The sequence below is a fragment of the Anolis carolinensis genome, chromosome 1 (assembly GCF_035594765.1).
Source record: "Anolis carolinensis isolate JA03-04 chromosome 1, rAnoCar3.1.pri, whole genome shotgun sequence".
Classification (NCBI taxonomy): Eukaryota; Metazoa; Chordata; class Lepidosauria; order Squamata; family Dactyloidae; genus Anolis; species Anolis carolinensis.
This window is the reverse complement of record NC_085841.1, coordinates 87,303,491-87,321,558: the sequence shown is the minus strand read 5'-3', so window position 1 is coordinate 87,321,558 and position 18,068 is coordinate 87,303,491. Positions and strand designations below refer to the sequence as shown.

Sequence of the window (18,068 nt, the reverse complement as noted above, 5' to 3'; positions counted from 1 at the left end):
GTTGTTGCACAAAATTGGAATAATCACTGCAAAAAAATTTATTGTGAAATAAAGTGGCCCTTGCTATCTGGGGGCAGGGATTGATTCTAGGACTCCCAGTGGATACCAAAAATACTAAATGCTGGGATTTCCTTAGGAGACTTTAGCTTAGGGCAGCAGCAAAGATAGCAATGAGTTCTGTACATCCAGTATATGGTGATCGGTAGCACTGAGTACATGTGCTCATTTATTCATCCCACAGAAGCTGATGCCCTGTGATTGGCAGTGGTAGTGAGCAACTTCAGGGATATGGCAATTGACCTAACTTCTATTGCCACCTTATTAATTAATTAATTAATTAATTTACAGTATTTATATTCCGCCCTTCTCACCCCAAAGGGGACTCAGGGCGGATTACAATGAACACATATATGGCAAACATTCAATGCCAACAGACAAACAACATACATTACACAGACTCAGAGGCATTTTAAAATTTTTCCAGCTTCACGATTCCGGCCACAGGGGGAGCTGTTGCTTCACTGTCCAGTAGTGGCTGTACTTCCTCATTCCTTTCCTCGTGTTTTGCTGGCAGTTTTATGGTGTTGTAAATTAGCCTCCCGCATAAAGCGTCCCTAAATTTCCCTAATTGACAGATGCAACTGTCTTTCAGGGCTGCATAGGTCAACAGCAAGCCGGGGCTATTAATGGTCGGAGGCTTAACCCGACCCGGGCTTCGAACTCATGACCTCTCGGTCAGTAGTGATTTATAGCAGCTGGTTACTAGCCAGCTGTGCCACAGCCCGGCCCCTAAGAAGGCTGGTCATATTTCCAAGCTCCAATCCACCTCCCTGTCTCATCTCTTCTGCTTCTCTGCTTCTTTGTGTATTCTCTCTTGATATCAGCAAAGGGAAATATTTTGAATTCTAGATAAGAGAGACTTAACCTGTACTCTGGAAATACTGTATTTCATCGCACAATAGTCTCTATTGCAGTGGCCCTCAACATGGGGTCCCCAGAGGTTTTTGGTCTACAACTCCCAGAAATCCCAGCCAGTTTACTAGCTGTTAGGATTTCTGGAAATTGAAGGCCAAAAACTTCTTGGGACCCAATGTTGAGAACCACTGCTCTACTACATAATAGTTGCACCCCCTTTCCCCCACATATTAGTCTTACTCATAGTTTACTCTCCTGGGTGAATGAACTAAGAGTGTGACTTCCCTTTAGGCAAGGGGGCAGCTACATGGGTGGGTCAACCATCACCCACTTGCACGGTTGTCCCCCTTGAGGGTACACCCGTGTGGGTGCTTGGTAGTGCCACTGTGAGTAGAGTATCATTGTATGAGTGCTTCATTTGAGGGCCCACACACCCACATGGCTGCACCCTCATTTTGACTATTATGCAGTTAAAAAAGCCCCTCAAATGGGGATTTCTTTACCGTGCACAATAGTTGTGCCCCCTCAAATGGCAGGGGGCAGTATGATTTTTATGCAATGAAATACATTAGCTGGGTCATGATCCCACCCCCTCCTCTAAGCAATCTCTGATGCAAAAAGCAGGGCCCCTATTGCAATTTTCCTTCATGCGGGTGATTACTTGCATGAGGTGGGCTTGGATTGTCATTCAGCTTCTTCCCGGGGAACAGACCCCCCCCCCCCCCAATCACAGTGGTAAGACAGGAATTGGGAACTTTCACAGTCCCTAGGAGTCATGAAGACATAACAAGTACATTTGCATAACTCTAGATTATTCTTTCGTAATTATAGGAGAGGATTTTGGCAAATGTTGATATGTATGAAATAAGTATACCTTTTTTGCAGGGCCTTTACCCAGAATCTCATGGTCTAGTGGATAACAAAATGTATGACCCAAAGAGAAATGCTTATTTCACACTCAGAAACAAGGAGAAGTTTATGCCCCAGTGGTACCAAGGACAGCCAGTAAGTCGTAATTTTACATCTTGCCATGACATACGAATGCATACAGAATAAAGTGAAACTCTAAACATTTGTTTTACCTGATTCAAGGGGAACAAAGGTAGTTTAGATCGGAATGGGAAAAGTGTTGCTCCTAAAATGATTTCAAACCCCTGGGATAGCTTTATTATTTTTTAAATAAAAATAGGTGAGTTTTTACTTTCCCAAACACCTCAAAACCACTGCAGAATTCAGTGGTTTTGCTTCTACAGCCTTACCAAATAGCTTGGAAACGTGCCAGAAACATCAAAATCAGTTGAAAATCTGCCAAAATTGAAATAAACAGTGATTAACAGCACTTATAATTTTGATTTTAGAAGTTCTTTAAGGCAATGGGGTGAGTGGGGGTGGTTTGAGCCAATTTTTATCGAAACTGTGAGATTGTTATTATTTGCATAAACCCAGTCAGACTCGCAACTGGTATTTCTCTCTTTGTACAGATTTGGCTGACAGCCATGTATCAAGGACTCAAATCTGCTACCTTCTTCTGGCCTGCTTCAGATGTTGATGTTAATGGAACTTTTCCAAACATCTATAAATTATACAATGGGTAAGTTTTTGGCAGCTAATGAACTGTAGCAATCAAAACTGAACCAAAGAAATTCTGCTTTTGCTAATAGTCTAACATCTCCATGCTCACTTCATTGGGAGGATACATTTAGGACAGCTACTCCACTCACTGCCCCATTCATGTGGTGCAACACTATCATTTTTTCCAAGAAAATCTTTTGGTAGTGCCACTTTATCAAATTTAGGTGTTAAACCGGCATTAAAATAGCATGAAACTGCTATACAACATTTTGACTTTTTAATTGTGTTTTCTGATATAGATCAATACCATTTGAAGAAAGAGTGGTAACCTTTCTTAGTTGGTTACAGTTACCAGAAGAGAAAAAGTAAGTATGACATTTTAGAGTTATACTTGTGATTAGAAAGATAGGGGCTATTTCTGGGAATTTTTCCTAAACCCCAACTGTTGTCACCAGTGCCACTACCATGGTGGCAACAGGAAAGATTCTCCTTTCAACAAGATATATGCTCCCTATGCATCTTGTTTACAAACAGAGATGTATGTCAGGACAGCTTTTGGTAAATAAGATGGCAGGGAATAACATATCCTGTTTGAAAGAAATAGTGATGCTTTTTTTTGGCAGGGCTACCAATTTCAGTGGTAGAAGAGGAGGGTGGCTGCAAATATCAACAACTGACAATCCATGCAGCCTTCAGGTCATGTTGCCTGTCCTGTTATATAAATTCAAAACTGGATACACTACTCAGTGTTGATTCAGATGTTCTTCTGTGAATGGACAAAAATTAACCCTAATTTTTGTTGGCGAACCCTTTCTTCTGCAACAAAATGCTCCTCCAATTGTCCAGAATGAATTACGGGGACAACTAGTGACTGAAGAGGGAAGGCAGAATTGGTGAAAACTGCCTACTTTTGTTGTACAGCAGAAGCATCCTGTCCTGCTCACTTCAAAGGATCAGTCTGAACGCAGATCAGAGATGGCTGCTCTCAAATCCAATCTTTATTGAAGAACACATGACTTTGGAAAAGTCAGGAATGACCCAATGTTTACATACAACTATTTTTATAACTTTTGATGCTACGTAACACCACACGTAAATATCATCATCAAGTCCCACCCCCAAATATCACATTACTACCATTTTCACACACTAGACCAATTATAATTGTTTATACTTTCGGCCCCAAGTTCCCAGGCATATTCTATCTTCTTCTGCCAGGTGCTCCTGGGATTGTTTATGTTATGACTCCCAGTTACAGGGCTGAATTACCAAAGCCCTGTAACTGGGTTCCATGACATGGTGCCCTCCTTTTCTTCGTCCTCCTCTTCGGTTCTTCTTTCATCACAAGTCTGAAACAAAACAATAATTCTATGTGTCCATTTTGTCCAAAGTACCCATATATTTTTTCAGTAAGCTACGATGGAATACAGGGTGTATTTTCCCTAAACTTTTTGGCAATGCCAACTGGAAAGTCACCTCGTTGATAACACCCTGTATTCTAAATGGTCCAATATATTTAGGGCCCAATTTTTTCGAAGGTAGCCCCAGTTTGATGTTTTGGGTACTTAGCCACACTAAATCTCCTTTCTCCAATTTATCACCTTCCACCCTCTTTCTGTCTGCGAATACTTTATACTTTTTATGTGCTTCCTTTAAGGATGCAGTCACTTGACTCCAGCATTCCATCATTTGCGCTTTCCATTTCCCTGCCTCTGTTCCCTCATTCTCTGTCCATCTTGGCAGCTGGGGCAGAGGCTGTATTTCATACCCGTAAACTACTTCAAAGGGGGTTTTATTTGTTGCTGAATGTATAGTCGAATTAAAAGCTAGTTCTGCAAAAGCCAACCACCGAGACCAGTCATTTTGTCTCATGTTAGAGTACATTCGAAGGAACTGCCCAAGTGTCTGCTGAGTACGTTCTACCGCCCCATTTGTCATGGGGTGAAAAGCAGAACTTAAACTCCTTTCTGCTCCTAGCATTTCTAGGAATTTTTCCCAAAATTTTGCTGTGAATTGTACTCCTCTGTCACTGACCACTCTACTGGGACATCCATGCAGTTTGTAAATGTGGTTTATGTACAATTCAGCTAGTTTCTCGGCTGATGGTAGTTTCGTCAGTGCTATAAAGTGGGCCTGTTTAGAAAACAGGTCCAATACCGTCCAAATATAACGATGTCCTTTGCTAACCGGTAGTTCCCCCACAAAGTCCATAGCTACACATTCCCAAGGTCTGGTAGGTTCTGCTACTGTTTGTAATAATCCCATTGGCTTCCCTCCTCTCGATTTATTTCTGGCACAATCATCACATTGAACAACATAATTTTTTATGTCCTTCCTCATCCCTGGCCACCAGCAATGTTTTGCTATTGCTTTTGTTGTTTTTGTAATTCCTGTATGACCAGCGCTCTGGTTGTTGTGAAAACGATGCAAAATCTTGATCCTTAATGTTGCTGGGATATACAGTTTCTTGTTCACAAACCAAAATCCCCCCTTCTGCTCCCCCTGTTCTGCATTGGATGCGATCCACTGGTCTCCTTCATAAGACTGTTTCAGCTCGTTTCCCCAATTATCTTTTCCGTCGAGTTCAACCATAGCAGTGTTCTCCTTTTGGGTTTGTGCTCTTGTTCTGACAGCTAAACCCCATTGTTTGTCAGAGAATATTGTTCCCTCTTTTGCTGTGGGTATTCCTTCGTGTTGAGGCATGCGTGAAAGAGCATCTGCCAAGACATTCTGCTTCCCCTGAAAAAACTTTAATTGGAAATCGAACCTGCTGAAGTATTGTGCCCATCTAATCTGTTTGGGGGACAATTTTCGAGGGGACTTTAAATACTGGAGGTTCTTATGGTCAGACCAAATTTCAAATGGGATTCCGCTTCCTTCGAGAAAGTGTCGCCAGCATTCTAAGGCTTTTAATATGGCTAGTGCCTCTTTTTCCCATATCGGCCAACATTTTTCAGTTTCGCTGAACTTCCGGGACAAATATCCACAGGGTTTTAAGTTCCCATTTTGATCCTTTTGCAATAGTACTGCCCCATACGCACAGTCTGAGGCATCGCAATGGATTATGAAAGGGCTCCTGATATCGGGGTGTTTTAGAATGGGTCCTTCTGTGAAGCATTCTTTTAGGGTTTCAAATGCCTTTTGGCATTCTGGCGTCCAACTTAGTTTGGCGCCAGGAGCTTTTACTTTTGCTGTCTCTCCTTTCCCTTTTGTTTTTAAAAGTTCAGTAAGGGGTGCGGTTATTTGCGCGAAGCCTTTTATGAAGGATCTATAAAAATTTGCAAACCCCAGAAACGATTGCAATTGCCTCCTTGTTTGAGGCACTCCCCATTCTTTTACATCTGATACTTTAGCTGGATCCATAGCTAACCCTTCTGGAGATATCCGATACCCCAGAAAGTCAATTTGAGTTTTATTAAATTCACATTTGGACAGTTTGGCGTACAGCTTTGCTTCTCTTAGTCTCTGCAAAACTTCCCGGACCAATTTCACGTGCTTTTCCTTATCTTCAGTCACAATCAAGATATCATCAAGAAATATGAATACCCCTCTGTACAACAATGGGTGCAGTATTTCATTTATAAGTTGCATAAAGCAGCTGCCTCCATTTTTTAAACCGAAAGGCAAAATTTTATATTCAAAATGGCCGAATGCGCAGGAAAATGCAGTTTTCCAAGTATCCTCCGGTTTGATCCTTAATTTATGATATGCTTCAATTAAATCAAGTTTAGTAAATATGCTCCCTTTCTTTAATACGGTAATTAAATCCTTTACTAATGGCATAGGGTATTTATTGTCCTTAGTAATTGCATTTAAATTTCGATAATCAATGCACAATCTCAGGGAGTTGTCTTTCTTTCTCCTGAATAACACTGGGGCCCCGAGAGGAGAATTGGATGGCTTAATGAAGCCTCGCGCCAGGTTTTTATCAATGTATTTCCTCAATTCCTCCTTTTCCTGCACAGACATGGGATACACTTTTGGTTTTGGTAAGTTTGCTCCTGGGGTTATTTCAATTTCTACTTCTACATTCCTTTTGGGGGGTAATTTACTCGCCTCTTTCTGATTGAACACATCCACAAAATCTCTGTATTCAGGTGGCAATAGCTGTGGGTCTATTTCACCTTCTTCATCTCCCTCGTCCTCCTCTTCTGCAATTTTGCTTATCTCCCATTGCATCTTCTGTTCTTTGAATGCTAGGCTTTTTCCTCTCCAATCTACTTCAGGATTTGCCTGTTCGAGCCATGGTATCCCTAATATTACGTGGTATGTGGCAATAGGGGCTATCACAAAGGATATTCTTCCTTCCCATTTGCCTATTTTACATGGGATTCCTCGTATTTCCTTTGTAGATACTTCCCCAGCAGCGACTGATCCATCTAGCTGCGAAAATGCAATTGGGGAGTCAAGCGCCATCTGCTGGCATTTCAGCGCTCCTGCTAACTCCGGGGTTATAATATTTCTAGAACACCCACAATCCACAAATGCCTTGCAGGTGGCCCGATTTTCTAGCCCTGAGAGGCAGATTGGCACTACTATCATGCGGTTGTCCCGACTCACCAGTTTTTCTGAAGATTCTGGGGCCTGCACCTCCTCTTCCGCGCGCCTCCCGGTTGCTGGCTTGGGCTTTGGGGCTTTTGGCGGCTCCCCCTTCCGGGCCCAGCATTCTGCTGCTCGATGGCCCGTCTTCCCACATACAAAGCATCCCGGTTTAGGTTTGTTGTCGTCTCCTCTGGAGGGAATCCCCGGCCTCCCTCCGGGTCTTTCCTGCTTCCTCGTTTCTCCTCGACCCCTCGCCACCGGTCTTTGCTGGCCGCTGCCGCTCCTGAAGCGCTTTACTTGGGCCAGGGTGGATTCGACGCGCCCCGCTAGTTGAATCCATCCCTGGAGCGTTTCGGGGTCGTCTCTGTGCGCTGCCCAGCTGAAAATCTCGGGGCGCAGTCCCTCTTTAAATAACTCCACTTTGGTCACTTCAGACCATTCTGGTACCCTTTCCGCGAGGTGAAGGAATTCCTCAGCGTACTCGGGCACTGTTTTGTCCCTCTGCTTTATTCCTTTCAGCTGGTCTCGAGCCCTCAATTGCTCTAGCCGGTCTCTGAACCGGTTTTCCAGTGCGGCGAGGAAGCGGGGTACTGACCTCAGGCATGGGTCGTGTCTGGCGTGGAGTTGCACGTACCAGCTTGCTGCTCCTCGCTTTAGTGTGTTGCCGATGGCTCGAACCCTGCTTGCTTCGGAGGGGAATGTGTGTGCATTGTCTTCCATGTATCCTCTGATGCTAATTAGAAAAAAGTTCAGTTCATCTGATTCCCCTCCGTATTCCAGTTTGAGATCTTCTCTTCTTGGCATCCATTCTGCGGCCCGTTGATGCTGTCTGGGAGGCATGGGGAGGGGTTGCATCAGGTTTCCTCGGGCGGCTCCTTGGAACACGCCGCGCCCCACTCCGGTGGTCATTCTGCGCGGCTCCTGAAAGTCTGCCGCCGCTGTCGGCCCTTCCGCCCATCTGCATACTGGCCTCGCTGTAGCCCCCTCATCTCGCCTTTCCCCGTCGTACGGCACATCCTCCTCCTCTTCCTGGGTCTCCTGCTGCTCTCCGCCTTCGTCTGCTAATCCACTGGACCCGATCCCTGGCCCTAGTGGTCTTTCTACTCCGACTCCCATTCGGGGGGTTGGGAGCTCTGTTGGGGTTGGCGGCCTCAGAATTCCCAGAGTTTGCTGGCGCTCCACTTCGCGCGCCATTCTGTCCCGGAACTCAAGCTCTTGCCAATATTCCTCGTCTCCCTCGTCCCTTGCCACCGCGGGACTCTGCGTTGAAGCTCGCTGTCCCCTCTGACTCCAATCATCTCCTTTGCTTGGCTCTCTCTCGGCGCCATATCGGATGTGCTCTTTTTGGAGATTCTCTTCCAATATTGGCACTATTCTCCCCACGGTATCCGTCAGCCTGGATAAATGAGTTTCCAGGATGGATAGCCGCAGGGCCACGGTCTCCGGCATGCTTCCTCCAGATCCCCAACTGGTTTCTGCCGCCGCCGGAACGCCTCTTCCCCCTCTGGGAATCCTCTGGGTCACGCCGTCCGGCTTGGGGTACCCCGTAGAGGAAGCTATGGCTTGCAATGTCTCTTCTGCCAACGGCAGAGCTCCCAGCGGAGGCCCCTTTGCTCCGTCATGGCTTTGATCTCCTTCCCTGCTCATTATCACTTCACTGCAAATTTGCAGGAGGGTGAGAACTGTATTCCTGACTTAATTGTCCTGCTCACTTCAAAGGATCAGTCTGAACGCAGATCAGAGATGGCTGCTCTCAAATCCAATCTTTATTGAAGAACACATGACTTTGGAAAAGTCAGGAATGACCCAATGTTTACATACAACTATTTTTATAACTTTTGATGCTACGTAACACCACACGTAAATATCATCATCAAGTCCCACCCCCAAATATCACATTACTACCATTTTCACACACTAGACCAATTATAATTGTTTATACTTTCGGCCCCAAGTTCCCAGGCATATTCTATCTTCTTCTGCCAGGTGCTCCTGGGATTGTTTATGTTATGACTCCCAGTTACAGGGCTGAATTACCAAAGCCCTGTAACTGGGTTCCATGACAATCCTATGAAGAGAACTCCTTTCATGGGACCTCTGAATCTGTAAAGGTTGCTTTCTGCTGTATTATCACCACCAAACTAAGCTTGCTTTCATTCTGAGAATCTTTATTCTCTGTGTAATATATGTTAAGAGGTCCAGTAATGTAGCTGCATTACTGCTAAACTGCATGCTACATAGAATATGTACTTTGCAGTTTATGTTCCTTTTCAAGTATGTGCCCACGATCCAGATCCAGACCAAAGTCTAAGGCTGAAATGAGATGGGTAGCTGGGAAAATGAAAACCTTGATTTCTGGTTGCTCAGTATACATAAACTGTGTTTGTTTACACAAAATCATCAAACATACTGTATAAAGTTATCTTTGGGATATGTGTATAATGTGAAACATAAATTGATTTTGTGTTTAGATGTGGGTCCCATCACCATTATATTTTATTATGTATATATGGGCAAATACAAGTATTCCATGATTCAGGGAAAAAATCCAAACCCCAAAATACTTCTGGTACCAAGCATAACTTTTATTGCACATATTTTATTGCATAGGTCAATGCATGGTTGTTCCTGCTAAGCAAACATGAATATAAATATTTACTATTTCTTTCAACATCTATGCAAAATATTAAAATTTTGGTGCTGTTTGATATAGACCACACTTTTACACTCTGTATTTAGAAGAACCAGATTCTTCAGGCCACGTCTATGGACCAGTCAGCTCTGAAGTAAGTAACTTATTACTTTTGTTTTCAAATTCAGTTGCATAGTGGTAAGATTATGTTAGGGAGAAATTTCCTGGCATTTTTTAAAAAAGAATTAAATCCAAAATAATACTAATGCTAGTGTTTTAGGATTGTGTTTTTAGAAGTGGTTGTAAAAGAGTAATTACTAATGCAAATACGTTGGCTGTTTTCAGTAACTTTTCTAAGCTTCAGACTAGATCCCTCATCCTAATTTACTACCCACAGTCGTGTTAGAGTATCATGAACAGACATTGTGATTGAAAGACAATATAGATTGTTATGGGAGCTGTTCAGAGGGCGGGGGCAAAAATTACTTCATATGAGTACTGTTCTGTTAAAACACTTAACAGTGGGTGGTATCCAGTAGGTGCCCCTCCAGTACAGGAAGGAAGGGAGCAATTAGAGGGGACTCTGCAGCTTCTGCAGCCCCACATGGCACTTTCGATGAGACCTGAAGGGTCTTCCATCTCTTAGAGCAGACTTTGGAGAAGCTGTCTCTCCATCTTTCACTGCTTGATGATTTCCACCAGCATCAGGAAACCCACCAGTTGATGTTGCCCCTTTGCTCCAATGTTAGATGTCAACCTCTTTGCCTCTTTTCATTTTTGTTCCACAGGTCATTCTTGCATTACAAAGAGTAGATAAAGTTGTTGGATTGCTGATGGATGGCCTGAAGGAGATGAACTTGCATAATTGCATTAATATTCTTCTTCTTGCAGATCATGGTAAATCTGTTTAATGTGTATTGAATCATGGAGTTACAGGATCTTAGAGTTGGGATGGACATCAAAGATAATCTGGTCCAGCTCCTGCCTTGCAGTTATAAAGTACTAAAACACTTCTGAAAAGTGGCCATCCAACTTTTGTTTAGATGCCTTCATAAAAGGAGTCCTCCATCCTTCATGGCAGTCTGTTCCTCTGTTAAAGAGCTCATACCATCCAGTGGATTAGATACACATACATATTTTGTAATTTGAATACTTTGGGTTCTGTGATAGTCTTTGAAGTAGCAATAAATTAGCACAGCCCATTTTATTTATAACTTCCCTTCAAATATTTAAAGATGGCCTAAAGTCAGCTGCTAGTCGCAATTGCACAATACGTATTGAATCTATTGGTGAATGGTAAGTTAACACCTGTGCAATTTTGTTGTTTTGTGGTTTTTTCTCATTTGAGCTAGTAACTGGATTTGGTTGGGAATCAGTGATATAAACAGACTGGGGCGGAGTAAAGCATTGCATAGATTGGTACCATTTCTGCTAATGCTACCTCAGAGACTTGCATCTACATTTACTTGTATAGTTAATACTAACACCAAGCACTTGTAAAGAACAAAATTTTAAGCGTTGCTTACCCTGCTAAAGTATGAGCAACCTTACTGCACATTTTGCAGTTGGAGCTATTCAGCTACAATCCTGACTGTTGGATTAGGCCAGTGTTTCTCAAACTGTGCTCTTCCATATATTTTGGACTTCAGCTCCCACAATTCCTACTAGCTGGTAAATTGGCTGGGATTTCTGGGACCTGAAGTCCAAAAACACCTGGAGGAACAGAGTTTGAGGAACACTGGATTAGGCTAAGGACCTTTAGGTGATGCTTATACAGAGTCCTGTTTCCATGTGCCTATGCATATGGATTGAATTGAGACTTACCTAATCATTCACTGATACTGTGCAATATCTTAGATCATCTGTTCAGTGGAAGCAAGTCCAACTTATCTACTTGCATGGCTAGTTTTTTGGACCATAAGTCCTTAAACTCCCCTAACCGGTCATTATACCTGATGAGCTATATGTTATCAGTGCATGAGGAAACTTCCTACTGTTTTCTTGAAAAGCAATATTTCTCTTTTCCTTGGAAGGGATGGAAGCAGCCAGCTGTAACAAAGCAGCATACTTAAATGCATACATGGATGATGTTCAAGATTTGTTTGTGGTACCTGGCCCTGCAGCTCGCTTGAGACCCCAAAAAGTTCCAGATGAGTATTATACTTGTATGTAACCACTAGACTAATTTGATCTACTTATTAGTATATTGTTTGGTTTAAAACTATAAGGAATGAAATGATGTTACTACTTTACTTATTATGGAAGTTGGTTGCAAAATACCCATGTAAGGTTTCTTCCTGCTTCTATGCTGGAATTGCTTGATTTCTGACATCTTGTGACAGAATTTTTAAATGGACATTGAACAAATAAATAAATGATTGCCCGTATATGCACTTGAAATGATTTAATAAGTGGTTCCAAAAGTTTGGCTCTCCTGGTGTTTTGAACTTCAATTTCCAGAAGCCCCATGAAGCTAAGCCAACCTTTAGAAATCCTGGGTGCTTGATTCCAAAACACCTGGAGGACCAAAATTTGGGAATGGCTGATTGGTTATGGGAACATTTAGAAGTGAGGCTATTACACCCATACTTAAATCATACCACTGGTTGACAGTTTGTTTCTAGGCAAAATACAAAGTGTTGGTAATAATCTTGAAAGCCCTACATGGTTTGGGTACAGGCTATCTACAGGATCACATTCTCCCAAATTAATCCATCCAATACACTTTGATCCTCTGGGGGACTTTTACTTTAGCTGGCCAGAACCTGATTGACAACTGTTACCCAGAGGATCTTTTCATTGGCTGCCCCAAGACTTTGGAATGACCTGCCTGACTGCTAAATGAGTTCTCAAAATTAAAGGCACAATTGAAGACCTATATCTCCCAGCAGGACAAAATGAATCAATTTTAAACTGTGGATTCTAACTTTAAATTTTATTAGTAGCAGTGTCAGTCTTTGTTTTGGGTATTTTAATATATGCAATTTAATAGTATTATATTATTGCAAATGTTTGGTAATACCAAACCTGCTGATAGCTTTTTTGTGTGCACAGGTGATGTCATTTAGGTTGCATTTGGTGAAACACTTGAGATTGCATTAGCATAATCTCCCTGAATTGTGGTTGTTTGGATTTTATTTCCTCTTGTTGCTGCTGCTTTATTTATGTAGTGTCATTAGTGTACATAGTGCTTCACATTAATAGTTTGCAATTGTTAATGTTAGTTACCTAGCCTTAGTCTTACAGTCTAATCTTAGAGATGATGTACAGTATTATCTAAATTTTGAATTAATGTAGTTTTACTTAACTGAATATGTACTTATTAGCAAGGATTCATTTCTGTGAGAAAGAAAAACCAGAAAGGAGGAAATAAAATAAAATAAATAAATATTGCCCTTTTATTTTTTTCCAGCCTACTGTTACAGCTCAGCTTAGTTAAATCAATTGTCCTTTAGAAAATACCTTTTGAGTTAAAATCTTGTATAGTTTCTAGAGAAATGACAGTATATTTATTTAGATATTTCTGGTTTCTCTTTAAAACTTGTGCATTTAACATAAGTGGGAGAGTTTTTAGCCATCCCAGCTAGGTAGGATCTATTCTGGCCTGTTACATCTTTGGTGTTTTAAGATAAGCGTTAACTTGAAAGATAAAGGACTTTTTACATGATAAAGACTATGATATATTTTATATTTAAGTTACCCTTACTTATTAGGAAATGCTTCATTTTTATTTTTTATTTTAACCTTTAGGTAACTAATTCTTTCATCTAACTCTTCTAGTTGATTATGAAGGCATTGTCAGAAAACTTAGTGTAAGTACTGTCATCACTGTCTGCCTTTCATGGCTTACAACATTTTATTTCTACCACTGAATTGTTTTTTATCAGATACAGAGGTGTAAATCCTGTTAATTCTAATTAGAGTAGACTTATTGAACTAGTAACATCTAGGTACGTTGTACTCTAATCAAAACTAATAATTGGGTATAGGTCAGAATTTCCTAGAATGTGTTAACAGCTTACATATTCTCACCACTTGACATACACACAAACAACACCCTTGATACAGAGAAACGGTTTCTCCATTGTAAAACCCCATGTTGCTGAAAACATGATTGACACTGGTATTCTGAGCAGGTTGGTGGTCAGCTGCAAGAAGCCCCCACAGACAGACACAGTAGCCCATGTAAGATCCCATACCACTCCTCCAAAAAGAAGGAACTAAGATAATGTGAAAATGGAAATAGCTCTTATGGTGCTTTGGGTGTGTGGCATGCTTCTATGTGTGTGAGAGAGGGGAGGGGACCCCAAAGTCACTTTGTAGGTCACAAAGGAGAGGAGAGAAAAAGGAGCAGAAGCAATAGATCAGGGAAACAGACCAACATTGGGATTAAACACGGACTTTAATTTCAACGTTTCAGTGTGTGGCTCCAGACCAGCCTTTCAAGGCATACATGAAGCAGATGCTTCCCAAACGATTTCATTATGCCAAGAACGACCGTATTGAACCTGTACACTTTTACATGGATCAGCAGTGGCAACTTGCTCGGTAAGTCAGTGTTCCTTTATCCCTCATTACAAAAGTGTAGATTTTTGCAACCTTGCCTGGACAGTGCCTGGATTTACACAGGAATTTTTCAGTCTAGGATTATTTTGAGGCAGGGTTGAAAAAGATGTGATCCTCTGAATATTGTTGGATTCAAAGTCCTATCAGTTATGACCAACATAGCCAATAGTAGGTAATGCTGGAAGATACATTCCAAAAACACATAGAAGTCTATTATTTTCAACACAGCATTAAAGGACAGAAAAGCAAGTTAGGGTTGAGCATGAAAGAAGGTGGGAAGTCGGTGCAGGAAGTGAAATGTAGCATTGTAATTACTGAGAAATGGGAATGAATTTGGAAGAGGAGCTGTGGCTAGTGGTGAGAGGCCTGTTATATGAAAGAGAAATGCAAGATAGGAACAGGTTACCTTAGTCTTCTACAATACATTCTATCTGGAATAATTATGTATTTATGGCTGTGTTTTTCCAGGATGCCCTCTGAACTCAAGTATTGCACTGGTGGATTCCATGGATCAGACAATGTTTTTCCAAATATGCAGGTAAATAGAACAATGCTCCCAAGCCTAGGTGAGATGCTGAGGTCTTGTTCATTCCATCATTTTTGTTCCATGTTTCTTGAGCAATTTCTATTGTGAGCAATACAGCTTCTTGTATCAGCTTAGAATTATAGAATCATAGAATAGTAGAGTTGGAAGAGACCTCACGGGCCATCCAGTCCAACCCCCTGCCAAGAAGCAGGAAATCGCATTCAAAGCACCCCTGACAGATGGCCATCCAAATTCGGGCCTGTGTTGTTTACCAACTTTTCCAAGCTGAAAAGGTCTTTTGGTTACTTTGGATTACACCTCCATGTTGGCTATGCTGGGTAGGGCCAATGGGATTGGTAGTATTAGTATGGCCATACTTTCCCACACCTGGCCTATATGCTATATAGATGTACAAAAGAGGAAATATTGGGTTTATTCTCTGTTCCATCCTTCCCCACCCCACTCCTGGGTCTTCATGGAGCAAACATTGTCGTAAAGGAAAGAAAAAGTTATTGTTCTGGCTTCTATTTATTGCTGAGGAACAGATGTTCACCCTTTATAGCAATGGTTGCTAAAATAACAGATTTTGACAGAAACTAACATTTACTATAAGAGATGACAAACCTGTTTGGTTGGAATACAGTGCCATGTTATTTGGTTCTGACATGAATGCAGCCTGAATGAAAGGCTGTGATACATAAACCATGGCTGCAATAACAGTATTAAAGAAATATACATGACCTGATATGTTCTGATTGTTCAAGGAAAATAGAAGTAGCTCAGGCCAAATGTCTATAATAACCTAAATCCTATGCCTTAGATCAAAATATGCCTTTTTCCCTCTGAATTTCCTGTATGCCTTTTAATTAGGTAAACACAAAATTAAAAGCAACTCTATTTTAGGGATGTGTCACTACAAGTAGGGGTATAAATTAAATTGTTTATTTCTTCTGAAGAAATAACAGATGTGCAAACAGATGTGAACCAAATATACAGTTCATCTTGCTAGATCGTGTTTTCCCAATATATGCACATTTGCACAAAGAGACATATTAACTAGCGCTCCGTTAAAACAATTTTTTGAAGCAGTTAACCTTAGTTATAGGAATTATTGACTTCCTTCCTGTGACATGGCCTCTAAAGTACACATGTTAATGCAACAGCACACATTTTGATTATGGGACATGCATAATCCTGTGTGATGACTCTTTCAGTATGCAGCTATTACCTTTGGTTGCCTTTTCAAATTATCATGATATAAGCTGCATGATACCTATTAGACTTAAGACCTTCTTATTTAGAATACAAATGTTTTCTTCTTTTCACATCTAAACCTGCATTTTTCAGTAGCATCTTGTCTTTTGCAGCTTTATACAGCACAATACTATACAGTTTTGCTTGGAAACAAATACAAATAGGTTTGCCATTTGAATCCTAATGTTGATTAAAGTGGGTTGGGATAGGGGAATCCAGCCATCTTGTTTGGGGGATTGGAAAAAACAATTTCTGTTTTGTAATAAGAAAAGTAAACCCCTTCCCCTTGTTAATTTTTAGTTGCCAGAATTCTACATTACGTTCAATTACATAACTTTATGTGTATCTATCTATGTAGCAAAGACACCAAGAAAGATCTAGATGTTTTCTGGCAAGAGCAACCAATGCACATCAGGACCAATGTGCATCATTATTATTATCTTTATTTATACTCCAAGGTGGCTAATAGTCACATACTTTGATCAATTTTAAACAAAGCCAATACATATTTTTTTAGAAAAATAGGTTAGGTGTCTTAGGTTAAAAATACAGGAAAAATACAATAAATACAAAATCCTACCCACAAAATTTCCAGGAATGTGCCCCTTATCCTTTTCCAAATGCCTGCCTGCAGAAAAAAGTCTTTACATGCTTGTGGAAGGCCAGCAGGGATGGGACCATCCTGGTCTCTCTTGGGAAGGAGTTCCACAGTCTGGAAGCAGCCATTAAAAAGGCCCTCTAGTGTGCAATTCATATTGGTGCACAATGCTTATTTGTGTGCAGTGCACATTTCTGCACAATGCACATTGATGGACTAATACACATTGATGCATGATTCACATTGATGTGCATTACTCACCAACGTGTATTTGGCACTGATGTGCATTGCACTGTGTACAGATTTGCATCTTGCACATTTACTACTTTGCCAGCCTGCTGTGTAATAATATAGTAGCAACTTTTCAGTTCCAATTACTGCGGACATAACTCCACTTACATAAAGCCCCAACAGGATTTCACTTCATGTATCTGGGAGCACAATCTAATAATTCAAAATTTACCCCATTGACACTTGAATCAGTTTAGTACAAAGTGGATTCTCCAAGTTAAAATAGCATGTTGCTTTTGTTCTAGGCTCTGTTTATTGGATATGGACCTGGATTCAAGTCTCAAACTGAAGTTGAGCCCTTTGAAAACATTGAACTCTACAATTTAATGTGTGGTATGGTAAACCTTTCTTAAGCCCAAAAAGCCTTTACAATATTTTTGCTTTAACTAGAATTTTATTGGTTGCATCTATATTTTTCTGTTGGATAGATCTAGGAATCTATTATACCCTGTCCATATCAATGGCAATGTTCAAAGAGTTTGAGTTTGGACTTAGTCATTGGCTAAACTCCCCTCACACATTTCATTTTTCCTTATAAGTTTTATTCTCATTTCATTGTTCAAAATGCCCTACACAGGTTGAGAATCTCTTATTTGAAATACTAGGACCAGAAGTGTTTTGAGTTTCAGATCCCTCCCAGATTTTGGAATACTTGTATCTGTATATATGTACATAATGAGATATCATGGAAATGGGATCTAAGTCTAGACATGAAATTCATTTATGATTCATATATACTTTATACACATAGCCAAAAGGTAACTTGCTGCAGAATATTTTTTAAAAAATTGTGCATGAAATAAAGTTTGTGTACATTGAATCATCAGAAAGCAAAGGCATTGTCACCTCAATCACCCATATGGACAACTTTAAAATATTTTAGATTTCAGAATTTCAGATAAGGGATGCTAGACCTGTATATTTTCCCCCTTCTTTTTTCAATTATCTTTGGAGAAATTTTCCTTATAATGTGTTTTCCTCATCTCGAAGTTTACCCTCCAACAATAAAAACGAATGAGAAAGCAGTGGTTATTGCAACAGATGATTTACTGAGCTGCCTTTTTCAGTACTGAAATTAGTAATGACAATAGTGAGATTAGGGGGAAAATAACACTTGGTTGTTCATATTAAACAGTTGAAAGAGGATTGTTTTAGAAGATAGGGCCACTGCC

General features: G+C 40.8%; 1 protein-coding gene across 1 annotated transcript in view; it reads left to right on the top strand.

The window, feature by feature from the left end:
• enpp1 (ectonucleotide pyrophosphatase/phosphodiesterase 1) overlaps nt 1-18,068 on the top strand; it is a 52,162-nt gene that overhangs the window by 25,183 nt on the left and 8,911 nt on the right. Inside the window, exons 8-17 of the mRNA XM_008122381.3 lie at nt 1,801-1,920; nt 2,397-2,506; nt 2,787-2,852; nt 9,743-9,815; nt 10,450-10,558; nt 11,695-11,826; nt 13,442-13,473; nt 14,082-14,209; nt 14,696-14,765; nt 17,142-17,229. Coding sequence (XP_008120588.1) covers nt 1,801-1,920; nt 2,397-2,506; nt 2,787-2,852; nt 9,743-9,815; nt 10,450-10,558; nt 11,695-11,826; nt 13,442-13,473; nt 14,082-14,209; nt 14,696-14,765; nt 17,142-17,229 — 928 coding nt within the window. The remainder of the gene's footprint in view (nt 1-1,800; nt 1,921-2,396; nt 2,507-2,786; nt 2,853-9,742; nt 9,816-10,449; nt 10,559-11,694; nt 11,827-13,441; nt 13,474-14,081; nt 14,210-14,695; nt 14,766-17,141; nt 17,230-18,068) is intronic.